This window comes from Phyllobates terribilis, unplaced genomic scaffold, assembly GCF_046119375.1.
Source record: "Phyllobates terribilis strain yellow unplaced genomic scaffold, ASM4611937v1 Scaffold_2__4_contigs__length_985480577, whole genome shotgun sequence".
Taxonomy (NCBI): Eukaryota; Metazoa; Chordata; class Amphibia; order Anura; family Dendrobatidae; genus Phyllobates; species Phyllobates terribilis.
This window is the reverse complement of record NW_027362762.1, coordinates 125,141,195-125,160,905: the sequence shown is the minus strand read 5'-3', so window position 1 is coordinate 125,160,905 and position 19,711 is coordinate 125,141,195. Positions and strand designations below refer to the sequence as shown.

The 19,711-nt window shown below is 41.7% G+C and overlaps 1 protein-coding gene across 1 annotated transcript; it reads left to right on the top strand.

Moving 5' to 3' along the window:
* The first annotated feature begins 558 nt into the window (after positions 1–558).
* LOC141250018 (uncharacterized) lies at positions 559–1,973 on the top strand. The gene is made up of 3 exons (XM_073669859.1): positions 559–743; positions 841–988; positions 1,069–1,973. Exons 1-3 carry the CDS (start codon positions 695–697, stop codon positions 1,835–1,837), a joined length of 966 nt encoding a protein of 321 aa, XP_073525960.1. The 5' UTR covers positions 559–694; the 3' UTR covers positions 1,838–1,973.
* The last annotated feature ends 17,738 nt before the right edge of the window (positions 1,974–19,711 follow it).

The following is a 19,711-nucleotide window of genomic DNA, read 5'->3' as shown; positions in this document are numbered from 1 at the left end:
AGTGGCTAGCCTTTGCTGGCTACAATTTATAGGGGGACCCCATGTAATTTTTTTTGGGGGGGGCTTCCTATATAGTAGCCAGTAAAGGCTAAGCTAACTGCTGCGGCCTGGTATTAATAGCAAAGGAAGGGTCCATGGTTATTGGCTACTTCACAGACTATAACATCAGCCAACAACCGTCTGCTTTCCCTTTGCTATTTATTAAAGCTATGCGTGAGCCCACTTATTTTTTTTGGTTAAAAGATTTTATTAAAGTGAAAGATTATTGTACAGTGTATGTAGGTTCATTCACTGAAAGCTCCTGCATACGCTGTAAGGTTGATTTCTCACGTCCACATATCCACGTTAGTACAGATAAGTGTGACCGAGCATGCTTTGCAATGGGTCTGTGTGTGGGTCTCCGCTGTGTGTGGAAAATGGCATCAATTCTCGTCCCGGAGATTGACGTGTGAAAGAACCGTACAATATAGGTGAGGGGTTAGTGTTGGTGTGTGTGCGTACATATCTCCATATGTTTATTTAATTTTTTTTTTGGGGTTAATCTTTTATTCCTCCATTTTGTTTTTAAAATAATATTCACACACGTTATTATTCACTGTAGATTGAAAAATATCCCGAAATATGGGACCGAGCTAGTCCTGACTACAAAGACAAGCAGAAGAAAAAAGACGCCTGGGCCTCTGTGTTGAGCCAAATGTATCCCCAGTGGGTGAATGCTGAACGTGATGCCCAAGAGGAAATTAGTAAGTTTTGATTTTTACACTTATTTTTATATCTATTTATAATTGCACTTTTTGGTGTCAAAGCAGTTCATAAATTGTTTTGGTTGTGTCATTGCAGTGTATGATATTAAAAATCGGTGGAGATCGGTCACCGACCGGCTGGTGAAGTATCACCAGTCGGTGCAAAGTGGCTCATCACCCAAAAAAAGAAAATTTCCTTTTGCGGACGAGCTGGCCTTCATACTAACCAGTAGGAGTTTGCGGAGGTAAATTCCCAAAACATATTAATTGAAATGTTTCCAAAAATGTTGTATTTACATTGGGATTTATCTTTTATTATATACAGAACTGAAGGAAACATCATGGCCCCAACAGCAGAAGAGGACACAAACACAGAGCAAGCAGAGGAGGAATCCGAGGACTTTTTCCAGCTTTCCTCACCGGATCCATCTGCTTCGGCATCTTCAGCATCTGGTTGTCCCTCACATTCTTTGTCCAATCCAGCGGACATCGGGACGGGTTTGGTGACTGATTCTCCTGCTCCTGCTCCAAGTGACGCTGGAAGCTCTGCTGGTGATGTGTTGAGGCCCACTGGGAGGGGGTCTGGTTCTGCTCATCTCGTGGCATCGAGAAGGGCGGGCAAAAAAAAGGCCAAAACCCACGGGGGTGGGACTATTGTGCTTGAAGCACTCACAAATCGAACCCTCAGCCTTGTGGAAAGGGCATCCCAGGAAGATGCCATCGATAAATTTTGCTCAGCCCAAGCTGCCCGCATCAGATCTCTGCCACGAGATAGGCAGAACATGTACATGACTGCAGCAGGCGCTATGGTCATGGCAATTGAAGAGGCAGCAGTTATGCCCTCGCCCCCAGCCGTAGTATGCGGAATATTTAATTGTTTCAAACCCAGTGTGCCTCCACCACGACCAGCAGCTGCAACCCAGCGTTTTGGGCAGGTTGCTGCAGCATACCGTCCAGAAGATATGCAACCAAGTTATGGTCGGCAAATGGCTCATGGTGCATCATCATTTATCAGAGGACCATCCCCCAACTCTACTTTTTCTCAAGAAATGTTTCCTGGGTACAGCTTTGAAGAAGACCTTCAAAACTTGTAGTTAAAAAATTTTACCCCTCCCTGTCAGCATTTTTGGACCCTAGCAAATACAGACAGCACCTGTAGGTCGATAGATACACAATGTTTTAGAGAATCAGACAATTAACAAAGACCTTTTCTTATGGTCACCTATACCAGGCATCAGGCGTAGGGGACTGTAAGAAAAGGTCTTTCTTTTTATATAATTAAACAACCTACAGGTGCTGCCCGTATTTTAGGGCCCAAAACTGATTAGAGGACAGGTGTGCTGTACACAGTGTGTAATTTTTTCCCAAGTTATGGGCAATGTTTGTCCGATTAAATTTTCTAGAAGTTTGTTGTTTTGTGTTTTTAAAAAGTTTTTTACAGTTATTCTATATTACGTATTAAAAAAATTATTTAAACTATCTGTTAATTTTTTTTTTCAAGTGTATATGTGGTTGGATTGGGTTGTAATGAAAAAGTGTTCCCCTGATCTGCGCTCACCATAGCGCAGGTCAGAGGAACTCTACATTTTTGAAATTTGTTCAAACTAATCTACGTATGTGGTCGGCTGTATACAGTGGTTTTTAAATTAGAAATATACTTTGATATTTTGGACCACAACTATTTTTTGGATGAATACTACTCTCAACACTGTTATTTGCTAGTTCTGTTCTTAGCGCAAGCAAATAACAATGGTGAGGGTTGACTTTAGCAGACAGTACTTGGGAATAGCGCTCTAGGTAGTAATGCCAATTTACAGGCTCTGGTCTTTGTGGGTTGTTCACTTTTGCGTTGACGTATTGTCGAAAAAAAAAATGTAGAAGGTTGCAATTCAAGAAATATTTTAGACAAATTTAAGTTTAACCAAAATTTATTTTTTTTAAAAACATTTTTTTTTACATTTTTATTTTTAAAAAAAAGGAGGAAGTTCTTCTTTTATTGTTCATCAGATCTTCTCTGCTGGTCAGGCTGCTCAACACCAGCACAGGAGTATTGCCAGTGCACGGCACCTTCAGGACTCATGAAGTAGTCAGCGAAGGTTTCTCGCACCCTGGCACCAGAGTTGGATGGCCTTCCCTGACCGGAGTTGACAACTGGAATTAATTCAGATAGCTGTGACTCCTCATCTTGCTCGGTGCTGTACTCACGAGCATAGTTGTGGAGTACACAGCATGCCTTAATTACAGTGTCAACGGTCTCCGTATCCAACTGGATGGCAGTGTGAAAGATCCTCCACTGACTACACATGATTCCGAAGGTGCATTCCACATATCTGCGTGCACGACTCAGCCGATAATTGAAAATCCTCCGCCGGGCATTCAGTGCCCTTCGTGGGTATGGGCGCAGCAGGTTGGTCTGTAAGGGAAATGCCTCATCCGATACCATCACAAAAGGAACTGGATGTGTGGAACCCGGCAAAGGTCTTGGGGCTGGGAGCGTTACGCCATCTTGAAGAATTTGCAGCCCAATCTGTGATGATCTAAACACCCAAGAGTCCCCAGTACTGCCATAAGCACCAACGTCAATGGCAACAAATTTGAAATGTGCATCAGCAACCGCCATCAGGACCACAGAAAAAAATTTCTTATAATTAAAGAAGCGTGATCCTGATCGTGGTGGCTGCTGAACTCTCACATGTTTGCCATCGACAGCACCAATGCAGTTTGGGAAATTGGCCACAGTTTGAAAGCCTGCTGCGACCTGCAGCCAAGTCTCCTCGGTTGGAGAAGGCATCACGATGGGCTGCAACTTCTGCCAGATGACGGTACATGTGCACCTCACAATTCTGGAAATGGTGGATTTACCAACCCTAAATTGGAGGTGCAGTGATGTATAGCTCTCTCCTGTGGCCAAAAATCTGAAAAGGAAAAATAGATAATTAGAAAAGCCATAAAAAGAAATACAAGCCAACAGTAATTATCCATTATTAATTCATCTTTTAAAAAATTAAGGTCTTTATTACAAAAAACTATTCCAACAATGGGCTCTTTTTTTTGGGGGGGGGGGGGGGGGCTCCACATTCTCAATCTTTTTTGGTCATCTTTTGTTTTCTCTTGAGTTCACACATATCAATTTATAATGTGTTTTGACTTTGTGTCTGTGTTTGCCTACGATGTTTGCTCTAGAGTTTACACATCAGTGACCTTTTCAATCTGATCTCTGTGCATGGTGATCTCATGGTCAAGCCAAAAATATGTACACAAAGACAGACACAGTGGAGCCATCACCACAGGGTGGCTAACAAAACCAGGTACACCAGCCATCACCGCAGGGTGGCGAACAAAACCAGGTACATATAAATCAACATTCAATTTACCGCAAGGTGATGAGCAGCCTTTCCTCAGCAGAGATGGCCCTTCGCATTACAGTGTCTTGGAAGTCCAGGTCAGGAGACATAAGGCTTAGCAGCCGATCAAATGCAATAATGTTCAGACGGCAGAACTGTTTAAATTTTTCAGGAAAACTATAGTAAACAGAGAAAAAAAAAATATTAAAAGATAATTTTGGAACATAGTATACAAACAAAACCTTAAAAAAACAGCATAGACGGATGACATTATACTTTCTTCACATATATCTTACCTCCTTAAATCCTGGTAGAGAACATTAAAGTGGCCCTTGTCCGTCCGCTCCTGCAAGATAGGGTGCACCCAAATTTTTTTTGGTCGTCTTCTCCTCCTTAAACGCTCCTATAGAACAATAATAGGTTAGTACACACACTACATAAAAATAATGTACCCCAAAAAAACTTAGTTTATATTACCTGCTCAACGTTGTAGTGCAGGAGATTTAAGCAAGTCATTAGCAGAAGGTTTAGGCATGGTCTGCTGACCCGCAGGGGCTGCAATTCCTGTGGCATACTGTCTTTTGCAAAAAACAAAATGGTGAAGAGGGGTTGAACTAGGAAATGACATCAGGATTTCCATCTTTTTTTTTTTTTTTTTCAATAACTTTATTTGTGCTCAAAAACGCATGAAATAAGCTTACAAAAACGCATGTAAAATCCGCATACAAAAACGCGTCAAAAACGCGACCAAAAAACGCACGCGATTTTCTGGCAAGGGACATGCAGAAATGTTGCAGAAATTTTCTGCTTCATAAATGCAACGTGGGCACATAGCCTTACTAGTCAATGTAACAATGCAGTATGAGCTGCTCTTGGTGCTGGGGGAGGGAGATGCTCTCCTGAGCAAGATAGATGGGGAATGAACATGATATCTATATAGTGTAAGGGATATATATTCCACATACTCCGCTTTCGAGCGGCCGCAATTGCGGCCCACTTTTGCAAACTCGGGGGTCGCAAGAACGGACCACAAATGCGGCCACAAAAACAGCGGCAGTGTGAATGAAGCTCAAATAGTAAATTTGATAAGTCATTTAAGGGTACGTTCAGACGTGGTGGATTTTTCACAAGGTTTTGCACGGAAATGCCACTGTGGGCACGCCCTCCATTATACCCTGTGTGAACTGCAAAAAGCAGTTCACACAGGGCGGTAAAATTGCCGCCGCGGAAAGTAGGCCGCAGTGCGGCAATTTTCAACCGCATCTTGTCAATTTGACGCTCGGATTTCTTGCGGAATCCGAACGGAAATTGCTTATAGGTTAGAATTGAACCGCAGTCAGACTGCTCTTGCAACATCTAAGCAGCGTATTCTTTGGCGCTTTTGCCGCACATAAGAGCGCAAAAAAAGCACCTCAAAACCTGCAGAAAAGATAGAATTAATTTTGCCAATTGCAAAAAAAGCATGAAGTCTGTGACAGAATTACCTAACAGATGAGAATTATGGCTCGTCCACACATGCCGGATTTGTGGCGGCTGATCCGTAGTCGCCAGCAAAACCAGTACTGATGTCATTTGTTGGATTATTTTCGTCCGGAAATTGATCTGGACTGCCGTTATTCTCAACCACATCATGTCAATTTGACGGACAGGATCCGTCTGATAATTTGACATGCTAGAATGGCAGAAACCGTGGCTAAATATCAGCAGCGGCTTCTTGCGGGAATTAGCGGTGGTAAGGAACTACCGCCGCTATTCCACCCTATTACTGCCATATATACGCCGACCAATTGGTATATATACTCAGGAATACCGCCGCATTTAGCGGCCAAAGTCCGTACAGAATCTGTACAGATTCCATACGGATTCCAGACGCCATACACCCGCAGCGTGTGGACGTACCCTTAGACTTAACTCAGATTTAGGGTCCGCTTAAGAGGTCCCCTTATCCTTTATATATTACACATATATCATGTTTATTCACCAACTATTTAATCGCTTAGGAAAGTTACTGGAAAGCTGGTTATGTGGGATATATCTATTACACTGTATACTGTACATATCATGTTCATTCCCCATCTCTCTTGCTCAGGAAAGTTACTGGAAAGCTGGGTATGTGGGATACTGTATATCCATTACACTGTATACTGTACATATATTATGTTCATTCCCCATCTCTCTTGCTCAGTACAGTTACTGGAAAGCTGGGTATGTGGGATATCTATCCCTCATCATCCACATTACGAACCTTGTGTACACTTATATTCATAATCCACATTATGCAACCCTATGTGCAGTCACCCCAAACATATAAAGAGCAACATACAGCATAAAATAGAGAGTTGTTTGCTGTGGAGTTGAACCCTATGTGAGCAGTTCTTACCTTCAATGAGCAGAAGTCTCTTTTTTCAGATTTCAATATCTCTGTGGGTATCTGGCAGAAATATGGAATACTCTTTACTGCTAAGACTCTGCACACCACTCCCACTAAGTCATATGACCAAGACTGTATCTATGTCTCTACAACACACTTTAAACAAATTTGTGTGAGAGCCTGCAGTACCTTGGTTTGCCAGAGGTGGAATTTGTGTAGTAGTAAAAACACCTGCAAAGGCTTCCGAAGCATGTAAAAAGGTCCCTTAGACTGTTTCAGTAGGCTCCACAATCATGGGGAAGGCTGCTGACTTGACAGATGTCCAGAAGGCAGCCATTGACACACTCCACAAGATCCAAGAGTTCCAATTTTTGTTTGGAAATCAAGGTCCAGAGTTTGGAGGAAGAGTGGAGAGGCCACAATCCAAGCTGCTTGAGATCTAGTGTGAAGTTTCCACAATCAGTGATGGTTTGGGGAGCCATGTCATCTGCTGGTGTAGGTCCACTGTGTTTTATCAAGACCAAAGTCAGTGCAGCCGTCTACCAGGAAATTTTAGAGCACTTCATGCTTCCCTGTGCCGACAAGCTTTTTGGAGATGGAAATTTCATTCTCTAGCAGGATTTGGCACCTGTCCACACTGCCAAAAATACCAATACCTGGTTTATAAATAACAGTATCACTGTGCTTGATTGGCCAGCAAACTCTCCTGACCTTGAGAATCTATGGGGTATTGTCAAGATGAAGATGTGAGACACCAGACCCAACAATGCAGACGAGCTGAAGGCTGCTTTCAAAGCAACCTGGACTTCCAGAACATCTCAGCAGTGCCACAGGCTGATCGCCTCCATGCCACGCTGCATTGATGCAGTAATTGATTCAAAAGGAGCCCTGACCAAGTACTGAGTGCATTTACTGAGTGAACATGCATTTCAGTAGGCCAACATTTTGGATTTTAAAAACATTTTTCAAGCTGTTGCTATAAAGTATTCTAATTTACTGAGATAATGACTTTTGTGTTTTCATTGGCTGTAAGCCATAATCATCAACATTAACAGAAATAAACACTTGAAATAGATCACTCTATTTGTAATGACTCTATATAATATATGAGCTTCACTTTCTGTATTGAAGAACTGAAATAAATTAACTTTTTGATTATATTCTAATTTAGTGAGATTCACCTGTATTATTTGTATAAACCACAAGAGGTTAGCTCAAGAAAATTATTTATAATTTGTCCCCAGGATAGCTGATAAATGTATGATTGCTAGAGGTCCCACCAATTTGGGGTGTGAGTTGCAGAAAAAAAATTGAAAAGAGAAGCCATGTAAATATGTGACCATTGCTTCCTTTAAACTCTCTTGAATGGGAATCAGAGCCTGCTCTCTAGTGATTGTTGGGGTCTCACTGGTGGGACCTCTAGCAATCATACATTTATTAGCTATCCTGGGAATAAATTATAAATAATTTTCTTGAGCTAACCTCTTGTGAATTTTAGAAACTTTGAGTAGAAGTCAATCTGCAGTGGATCCATCTGCTGACCTCTAGCTCTAACCAATCCTTACTTACAGGAGGTCCTATCAGTGAACTCTACTGCCCAATGAGATATCTTAATAATATCTCTGCAGGGTTTCCAGACAATGGAATCTATGGCTAATTATACCTGTAGCAAAATGACTGAGGGGACCTTTCCTTCATTTTTAGAATTTATATTCGGAAGGCAGTGTCCCAATAGTTATTTTGGTCAACCTGCTACAAGTGAGAGAAATGCTACCACGTATAACAATAAAATGAGGTACAATATACAAATTATACAGTGCAGTTGGAAGTACCGCAACAAACACCACAACATAATACAAATGTAACAAAGAGGAAACACATTAAAGAGGACTTTTCGTACATTTTTTCATGTTGAACTGGACACACGTTGTAATAATGGCTGCAGAGAGGAATATAACTTTTTAAAAATTTCTCCTCTACGTTGCAAAGATATTAGCAATCAAAGTACGGTATTTGGCACCCGAGTTATTTTACGTCCACATGGGTGTTATTAGATAGTTTTATTGAGGGTGTATACTTTTCCCTGTATGAGCTGCTCAATCTTAAGCAGGCAGCAACACAGCAGAAAAAGAACAAGCCCTCACCAGAGCTTAAGTTTGTGAGTTGTAAAGATACAGCTTTGACCTCCTGGTCTAACCTTCTGCATAATTAGAAAGTATTGGGAAATTTGAGCACAGATGACTCACACTTTCCTTTTAAGGTTGATGTGGGGGGGGGGGCAGCACAGCTAAATATAGCAGTGTCACATTGCAAATCCTTCTATCAGCTCTCCTCATCTCAGAACATTGTCCAATCTATTTTACTGCCGCTTCCCCACACCTCCTCTCCAAAGATGAGTCACACTAATATCTGTTTTAATAACGGCAAATTGTTATCACTCTGCAGTGATAGCACAACAGCTACTTCCATGTGAGATGTAATGACATCACCTCTGCTCTCACTGCAGAATGAATTACTAGATGCTGTGAGCACAACAAACATTAGTGCTATATTGTGACTTTGAGCCTCATTTCCGTACACACAGTGTAGGGGTGGAGATGATGTAAAATAGCATAGCAGTGCTATGGAGGAGAAATGCTGATAGAAGGATTTGGAATGTGACACAGCTAAACTCAGCTGCACTTTATAATTATGTAGGCGGATTGACCAGGAGATCAGAGATGTGTCATTAAATCTCAAATGCAGAGAAACCTAAGCTATGGTGGGGGCGTGTTCTTTTTCTGCTGTGTTTCGGCCTCATACAAGGAGAAGAATACACGCCCCAGTAAAAACTATCTGATAGCACCCACTTGGACGTAAAAAGTTAACTCAGTATTCCATTCTACAGCCAATGCTACATCATGTATATAGTGGAAGGTCCTCTTTAAGATGCCTAATATTTATTTTTACTCTTATTTTTTACTTTTAAAGAGGTTATCTGATCTTGTTAAATGAGTAAAATTCCATAGGTTCCAGAGTTCAGGCCAATAATGCGACTATGCCACTGGTCTAAATTATCAGTCATCAGTAGTGCACCACTCCTTGCAAGCAGGAAACCGGTAGGTAGAGAGGAGGCGCACTCCTGAAGAAACAACTTGAGAACAAGTCCTTAAGTGTTTTCAGCTAACTATTAGTGTTCCTTAAATGTAATCACCTTTAAAAGGTTATCGAACTTTAAAAAAAAAAAATTAAAAACAGCTGAAAATGTGGTAAATGAAAACAAAAACACTATTTTTTTTTCTTTCCATTGCAGGCACAGGCAATACTCCCTATCGTTGTTTAAAGAAGCACATCTATGAATATTTTTTTCATTAAATCTGTGTACAGTAGCCCCTTTCTATATCGCTGTTCAATTATTGCAGCCTCATCTATCGCGGGAGTATATTTATTTATTGCGGATTTTTTGCTATATCGCGGGAATTTGTGGTACTGTACACGGCACATGATTGGCTGATTGATGGAAGGCGACCAACCAGAGTATTGCTTATGTATCCTGGGCGTGGATTGGCTCTGTAATCGTAGCATCAGTCTGTCTGGTATTCCGTACTGTGCGCATACGTTCAGCATCTCGCCTTGTCCACTTCAACCCTACCTCCGATCGCTGTGCGTAGTTTTGCTCTCCGGTGTTGTGTTTTGTGAAATTTTCCTTAAAGACTGAATTTATTGCAAGCCCTATGAATGGGAACAAATTATTAAGGGACTGGGAACGGTTTATACGTGTATGGGAAGGGTTTATAAAGCTTTGAAATATATATAAATACTAAAATAAATGTAAGGTTCCTACTTTGCGAATTTTCAACTATCGCAGGGGGGGGGTCTAGTACGTATTACCCACGATAAGTCAGGATCACTGTATATCTGCATGTAGGGTAGTGTGAGTGTATTAATATACTCAACTACCGCCACCATCTCATGTGTCCAGCATCGTTCTGCTCCTCTTCTCAGTGACATCACCGCTCTTCAGACTTGCCGATTCACCCTAAGCAGGAGCCGGAGGTCTCTTTTACAATATAAGTCTATGAAGTCTCATTCTGATGCTCCATAGACTTACATTGTAAAAGCCACTTCCGGGTCACACAGAGCACAGTGTGACCTAACTCGTCTGAAGACGACCTGGCTTGATAGGTGAATATATTAATATACTCACTCTATACTACATGCACATATACACAGATTTAATGAAAATAAATATCCATGGCGTGCATCTTTAAAAATGACCAGTCTGTGACTGCTGCAGCCAATCAGTACTCAGAGCGATCACATGCCATACTTTAATGGCATCACCACTCAGCATAGATGCATAATGCCATCATGCTATTTTGTTTTGTAGCATTTGCATTTTTTTTTTAATAGTTTTTTTTTGCAGACTTTTGCCTTAATGAGAGTGGCTGACATTCTTAAGTGTGGCTGTGAAAAAAAAATGATAAAGAAGCCAAAATCTATATTTATAATATCTTTTAAATGATGCCTGAAATCTTAAGAAATAGTAACAATCTAATAAATATAACATAAAATGGTTATTTTGTGCTGAAAAAAAACACAATTCATCAAAATGACAGAAATATTGCACAACAGCAAGAAATCAGCGGAAGGCATCTTAATGTAATAAATGCAGCATTACAGGCTTGTCTTCAGGAAATCATGCAGTGAAGTATTTAAAGCTTTGCTTAGTGTTTCTCATTCTCTAGTAAAAAGGTTTGTGCTCATCTCAGTCATAGTAGGAGATACTAGAATTATATGATATAAATGTATGGTGAAATATGAAACAAAAAGGAATCTATGAGGAAAAATAGTAATAATTTACATAATTTAAAATTGTACAGATTCCTTTAGATTGTAAATTAAATACTAAGGCAATATTTTAAACAATACTGTAACTAAAATATCCCATTTCTTGACAAGTGCCACCTCTCAGTGGTTCCAATGTTACGCCTGATCTGTGTATATACTCACTATAGTCATGGCCCAAAGTTTTGAAACAAACACAAATTTTGGTTTACACAAATTTTGTTGCGTCAGTGTTTTTAGATCTATTAGCCAGATGTAACTATAACTAAACTACAATTATTAGTTTGTTCGCACACTAAAGTTTTTCCTCGTATTTTTGCTCGTTTTTAAAAGTAAAAAAAAATGCTGCACTTTACAGTACCTGCAAAGAGAAAAAGATTTATGAAATCTCATGCACATGATGCTTATTTTTTATCTTGTGGACTTGAACCATTAAAGCTTTTTTTTTCAAATCTGCAGCATCTTAATTCCTTCAACATAATCGCAACGTTTTGGGGAAAGATGCAAAAAACACACATCAAAAACTCAAGTAACAATGCATTAAAAACTTGAGCTTTCCGCAGTTTTTTTGTTTCCAATACTCTGGTTTTTGGCGCAGAAAATCTGCTGCAAATACTCAACGTGTGCATTAGCCGTATGAGCATTTTAACTCTTGATTGACAAATACATCAAGTTTATGTAAAGTCTCAATATTTCGATTGTTGACCATTTGATTTTCAAGACGTCTCAATTTTTCCCTGGCAGCTGGATATCAGCTTCTGAGCGACATCCTGACTGATGACAACCCATTCTCTCCTAATCATTGCTTGGAGGTCATTGCAGTTTCCGCATTTTCATTTGTCCACCCATTTCTTGAACGTTGAAATAACTTTGCAGGAAGTACAGGGATTGGACTGCAGAGGACTATGGTAAAACTTTTATGGTAAATTCTTTCTCTGATGAAACCCTCTTCAGATAGAAAGGTGACATTGATAACATTGTTTATCTTGTGGCAATGTCACTTGTCAAGAAGTGGGATAGATAAGGCAACAAGTTAAAAGTCAGTTCTTAAGGCGCCACTCCAGAGGATTTTTTTATTGCAAGGCTGGAGTGGCGCTTTAAATGTATTTTCCCTGTCTCATACTCATCTGCCGCCTTCATCCATTTCCAGGGTCGCTCCTGTCGGTCTCCGGCGAAAAATGACCTTCTAGCAGCTCCAATGTTTCGTGGAGCGAGCTGGAGGACACTTATCAATCTCTATGAGAGCCTTGTTCTGACTTTCATAGAATTGCATTGAGCACTTGTGACGTAACTTCTGAATGACTTGCACAAGATGGCACCGCAGGACCGGAGCGGCATCGGTATAAGGTGAAGCAGCTGGAAGGTGAGTATAAGAACGGGGCAGGGGGCTTACATTTAAAGCGTCACTCCAGTGCTGAAAAATAACCAAAACGCTGGAGTGGTGCTTTCAAGTTGACAAGTTACAAGCAGGAAAAATAGGGAACCGTAAATTGGGCAAGGTCACTCAGCACCTCCGTAAGTTAAATTCCAAAACTTTATTTAAATACATGCAAATACATTCAAAGTGAGATATGTTTACATCTCAGAATTCTTATTTGTAGCATTGTTCTTAATCAGGAGTCGATGTACCTGTATGTAGGGTCATACCATGACAAGAAAAATTACATTTCTTAGAGTTCTAAGAAAACATTCTCCAGAATTTTTGGTTTATTGGGAAAACAAATATATTCTAAAACAGGAGAGATGACAGGTCTTCTTTAAAGTGGATTTGTCACCAGGGTTTTTTCTATCCCATCTCAGACAGCATAATGTAGGTGCAGAGACTCTGATTCCAGCAATGTGTCACTTACTGGGCTGCTTGCTGTAATTTTCATAAAATTGCTGTTTTATCTGCTGCATATCCAGCAGTTCTCTGCATACACTGTGCATAGGAAGAAAGCTGGGAAACAGTGGTGCAGCGGCTTTGGTGACCAATGATATTTCAAATATTCAGGCAAGTCCAGAGATGCTGCAGGCCATAGCACACTTAGGCCATGAAGGCTTCTCACAATAGCATGAGCAACAAGTGGTCTTTTGCTGTTGAAAAAGGATTTCTGGGACACGTTGCAGAAATGGCCCTACTGCTGGTTCCACTATCAAGTTAGTGTAGCACAGAATTATAAGGGTACCTGGAATAAAGACTCAAGGGTTCTGGCTATCATACCTTATGCCAACCCACACCATAATCCCAGGAGTAAATCCGGTTTAATGCTCCACAATGAAATCCTATTTATGATGTTGTCCATGTGATCTTATCAGATTTGAACAATGGCTCATTATTCATTCTATACGTCACATACCAAGCCTAAGGCATTAAACAATGTCTACAGAAACCATCAGAAGGCATTTCCATAACATTGGGCTACAAGCCGGACATCCAGTAACAGAGGTTCCATTCCACTGACCTCTCAATGGCTATCATGGTGCAGAGCTACACAGCCATGGAGGTCTACTTTCTTCAGCGATGAGTCTCACTTTTGACGTGGATGCAATGACAGCCAGACATTGGCTTGGGGAACATGTGGGAAGAATCATGAAGAAGCATTCACGAGGGAATGTGAATGTGTCCCAAGTGCCATTATTCAACATTACAACACCAGACCATGTCTTGCTCATGTAAGCAGCCTGTGTAGCTTAACCCCGCTTCCATGCAGGGTCTCCAGACTCGTCTCTTTTTGAATACATCTGTAATGTCATTGGTTGGCAATTACAAAGGGAGCTGCCATTAGCAGAAATTGATGATTAGTGTGCAAAAGTGCATTCAGTGTGGCAGAACCTTCAGCAGACAACCACTAATAAGATAACTTATGGCATGCCAAGGTGTGTAAGTGTGTGTATTTCTTATTGCTTATTGTTCTGCTGTTATTGAGAGACAGAGGCGCAGATTAATTAAACAATCGTTGTTTGTTAATTTGGTGAATGTTTGCTGACTACCTATTATCTCAGTCCCTGTAGCTTGTTGTTCTGCAATCATTGAAGAACAAAATATGCAGGCTAATTGAACACTCGAACAATGAGAGATGACCTCCTCCCACCTCCCCCCAAAGCTGTGGATAATGGCCTGAAGGACTGCTGTGGGTATAAAAGGGACCTATCTCCTTCTACCCAGAGACTCTAGAGGAGAGCATCCAAGGCACCATGGCTCCAACCGGAAGAATACAGATTTAATCCATTGTCCATTACTAAACCTATGGAGACGTTTGGAGAACCCAGGTTGGGGCAATCAGGTCACCTGGCCACATACCTCAATGTACTCTGTCAGCTTTCTAAGCTTGCTACTAACTCCTCTTTGTGGGTGCATGCCAAAATTGGGGTGTGACTGGTTGGGGTAATTGACTCCGGAAGCCCCAAAGTTTTAATTCCTGTCAAGCCAATAGAAAGGTGAGACTCTGTCATTTTCACCATCCTATGTATTTGCTGGGACTGTGCTATATTTTATTTACTGTTGGTGACCCAATAAATTATCACCCCATTGTGTTACCCTCACCATGTGTTGTCTGAGTAGTATTATGCCCATGGGGAAGGAGAACAGGCATTCAGTGGGATGAACCCTGGTCCATGCGGTCTTTCTAAAGACAAGCAGGCCAGCGGATGAGAGCACCCACTGACCCTTGTGTCTCCACACCTCTGATTTTGAGTCTGTGTTTGATAATGTCACATTTTTTATAATAGGTTTCACCAGAGCACACTTTGCATGCCGTGATGAATTCCTAAACAGGAAGATTTTTTTGTAATGTGACCTAGATGACAGCTTGTAGCATGTATCAATAAGTTTCCACTAGTTGGTTTAGTAGTAACCTTATTTTCAAGGTAATTTCCTGAGAGGAATAAATCAAGAAATGGTGTGTTTTGACAAATGGACATCAGCCCTAAAACTTAGGTTCATGTCATTATTATTTGAACAAGATGTATAATCAGGAAAAGGACATAAAGTCATAATGCCAGATGAACAATAAATCGTCTATGTATCTTGCACACCATACAATATTATCTCAAAAAGGATTTGTGAGTAAATTTGGATATCATTTTTCCCACCAAACCGTGTACAGATTTTCCAGGGATAGTTAGAATTTCACCCCCATGGGGCAACCTTGTATCTGGAGGTAAAATTAATTATTAACAAAAGTTATTGGTTAGTAAAAATTCAGTTACTTTTAGAATGTATTCACCAAGACTGTTTGTATAGATGCTATATTTATGCAAAGGAAAAGCTTGAGCCACAAGAGACTTGTTATATGGAATATAGAAATAAAGTGATGTGACATCACCAGTAACCCAGATCTGATCAGATGACCATTTAAGTTTATTCGTAAGTTGAAATAGTTGTTTAATTTCACGAATCTGAGTGTAAAACCATAAGTTGTTAAGGATTGTCTATCCAGGCAGACATGCATTCTGTTAAAGAGTTGATGCCAGCAACAATAGGATGTAGTGGAGGTGGAAACTGTTCTTTATGTCTTTTTGGGAGCTCTTGGAAAATTGGACAGACACGTGATTCCTTAGGAGGTAGTCCACTTCTTTAGTAGAAAGGATGCCAGCAGAGACCACTAATTTTAGAAGACCAGTTAATTTTTCTTTTGTATGTTTTTGGATCTCTATATAGTTTATGATATGTAGATGTGTCTTGTAAAAGGTCAGCAATAAAATTGCAACACAATTTTTTGTCCAGAATGACAAGTGATCCACTTTTGTAAGATACTCAAATGATGATATTTGGATTGTTACGTAATTGCTGAATGGCTTGTTTCTCTTAAGAGTTAACATTAGATAGCATACTATTTCTGGATGTAAACAAGGCTGTTCCAAAGCATCTTGAAAAGTGTCTATTATGGAGCTTGTTCTACTCTGGTGAGCTGTTTTTATACAACTTTCTCTTTGTTAAATTCAATTCTGCAGAATCTCTGAAACTTTGGATGATTTCATGTACTGTAGATAGTGGGTGTCATGTGTCTGGGTTCAAACCCTTGACTTTGTGCTTTGTGGTCAGCTTCTCTGTCCACTGAGCCACCGCAGATACACCTTTTCTCCGGTTGTTTAGTTTCTGTTATCCTTGCTTCAGTCTTTTTAGAGTAACAGGTGTTTTCATGCTAGTATTTCCTGCTGGTGATTGTCTCATTTGGATGACCAGTAGTGATGAACGAGCACTAAAATGCTCGGGTACTCGTTGCTCGAGTCGAGCAAATTCGAATACTCGGGTGCTCGGTCCGAGTAACGAGTAGAGATGAGCGGTGTTCGACTAGAACTGTTCGCCAATTTCAAATTCGAGCTGTTTTGGGCGGTGTTTGAGTTGTTCGACGAACCCGAACGATTTGCAAAAAATTCGGCTGTTCGAGGTTATGTTCGATAACTGTTCGTACACCAAAAGCTTGTCCTGCATGTCTGGTGCTATTTAGAGCACCAATCATGCAGGGATTGTCTGCCACTCACTGTAATGCCACAGCCATGGTGGTTGTGGCATTACAGTGATTGCCCAAATCGATGGGAACAGTGCCAACAGTGAAACATGAAAAGCCGGCAATTCAGCAGCGGCATACACGGGTACCCGACAATTTAGAACCGAAAGAATAGAGCTTCACACATAGATTAGATAGATAGAAACATGTCAGCCACATATATATGAAGCACAGTGACAGTGTTGATTACTGTACTTGTCATTTAGTGTAAAGGATTTATCAAAAAAAATAATAGTGTTTTCATGCACTGTCTCTTTAAAAAAGCCGGCCGGCAATTCAGCAGCGGTACCTGACAATTTGGAATAGAAAGAATAGAGAATCACACATAGATTAGATAGATAGAAACTTGTCAGTCACATATATAATAAGTACAGTGACAGTGTTGATTACTATACTTGTCATTTAGTGTTAAAATAAAGGATTTATTTAAAAAAAAATTGGCGTGGGGTTCCCCGTAATTTTAGTCTCTAGCGGAGGTTAAGCAGACGGCTGGGGCAGATGTTTGAAGCCTGGGAAGGGGGTAATACCCACGGAGCTTCCCAGGCTACTAATATCAGCCCCCAGCTGAATACCTAGCCTTTACTAGCTATTAAAATGGGGGACCCCCCCCCAAAAAATGACATGGGGTCCCCCCTATTTTAATAGCTAGCAAAGGCTAGGCAGACAGCTGGGGGTTGATATTAATAGCCCAGGAAGGGTGCCATGAATATTGGCCCCCTCCCAGGCTAGAAACACCAGCCGTCAGCTGCCCCAGAAATGGCGCATCCATAGGATGCGCCAATTCTGGCACTTAGCCTCGCTCTTCCCACTGCCCTGGTGCGGTGGCAGTGGGGTAATAGGGCTGGGGTTGATGTCAGCTTATAATGCCAGCTGACATCAAGCCCAGGTTAGTAATGGAGAGGCGTCTATAAGACACCCCTATTACTAACCCCATAGTCAAAGTTAAAAGAAAACAAAAACACCCAGAATAAAGTCCTTTAATTGAAATAAAGACACAATCCTTTATTGTTCTAAATTAAACCATACTTACCACCACGCCCATTCCAGCTGAAGCCAACGATCTCCTGCAATAAAAGTAAAATAATAAAGCAACCTCATCCTTACCTTTCCATGGTTCCCAGGACAGCTTCAGCTCTGCTACATTGAGATGACAGGCTGGACCGCAGCAGAACGCTGCCATCCAGCCTGTCATCCCGCAGACACTGAGAAGCGCAGGCATGCTTGCGCTCCTCAGTGTCTCGCTGTGACGGCATAAAGATGAGCCGACAATGAACTCGGCTCACCTCATGCACGTCACTGACAGCGTGGGAGAATTCTCCTGCACTCAGCGCTTCAGCGTGAGAATTTTCCCACGCTGTCAGTGACGTTCATGAGGTGAGCCGAGTTCATTGGACATGACCTCGGCTCATCTTTATGCCGTCACAGCCAGACACTGAGGAGCGCAAGCATGCCTGCACTTCTCAGTGTCTGCGGGATGACAGGCTGGATGGCAGCGTTCTGCTACGGTCCAGCCTGTCATCTCGATGTAGCAGAGCTGAAGCTGTCTGGGAACCATGGAAAGGTAAGGATGAGGTTGTTTTATTATTTTACTTTTATTGCAGGAGATCGTTGGCTTCAGCTGGAATGGGCGTGATGGTAAGTATGGTTTAATTTAGAACAATAAAGAATTGTGTGTTTATTTCAATTAAAGGACTTTTTTCTGGGTGTTGTGTTTTTTTTAAAAACTTTACTAGAAATTCATAGTGGTCATGTCTAATATTGGCGTGACCCCATGAATTTCGGGCTTAGGGCCAGCTGATAATGCCAAGCTGGCCCTAACCCCTTTATTACCCAGTGAGCCACCGCACCAGGGCCCTGGATGAGTTGGGTACAGCGCCAGAAGATGGCGCTTCTATGAACGCGCCATTTTCCGGGGTGGCTGCGGACTGCAATTTGCAGCTGTGGGGACCCAGAAAGCTTGGGCCTCCCTGCGCTGCAGATTCCAGCCCCCAGCTGCCTAGTTGTACCTGGCTGGACACAAAAATAGGGCGAAGCCCCACGTATTTTTTTTTTAATTATTTCATGAAATTCATGAAATAATTAAGAAAAAAAGGGCTTCCCTATATTGTTGTGTCCGGCCAGGTACAAATAGGCAGCTGGTGGTTGGGGGCAGCCCGTTCCTGCCTGCTGTACCTGGCTGGACACAAATATAGTGCGAAGCCCCACGTCAATTTTTTTTAAAATTATTTCATGAAACTAGATGGTGGCCCGATTCTAACGCATCGGGTATTCTAGAATATGTATGCGGCAGACCCGGCGCAATCAGCAGAGCGGTGTTTAAATTTGGCGCCAAAATCGCAGACTGGTCGCGGCCAGCAACCGCGACCAATCAGCAAAGCGGTGTTGAAATTTGGCGACTATATCACTGATTGGTCACGGCCGGCGGTCGCGACTAATCAGCAGAGCGGGGTTTAAATTTTGCGCCAATAATGCTGATAGGTTGTGGTTGCGACCAATCAGCAAAGCGGTGTTTAAATTTGGCGCCAATAATGGTGATTGGTCACGACCTCGACCTTTCAGCAGAGCGGTGTTTAAATTTGGCGTCAAAATCGCTGATTGGTCGCGGAAGGCAACTGTGACCAATCAGCAGAGCGGAGTTTAAATTTGGCGCCAATACTGCTGATTGGTCACGGTTGCCGGCCGCGACCAATCAGCCGAGCAGGGTTTAAATTTGTCGCCGATACTACTGATTGGTCGCGGACGGCGACCGCGATCAATCAGCAGAGCGGTGTTTAAATTTGGCGCCAATAATGCTGATTAGTCGCGGCCGGCATCCGCGACCAATTAGCAGAGCGGGGTTTAAATTTGGCGCCAATCTCGCTGATTGGTCGCGGCTGGAGTCCGCGACCAATCAGCAGAGCGTTGTTTAAATTTGGCGCCAATCTCACTGATTGG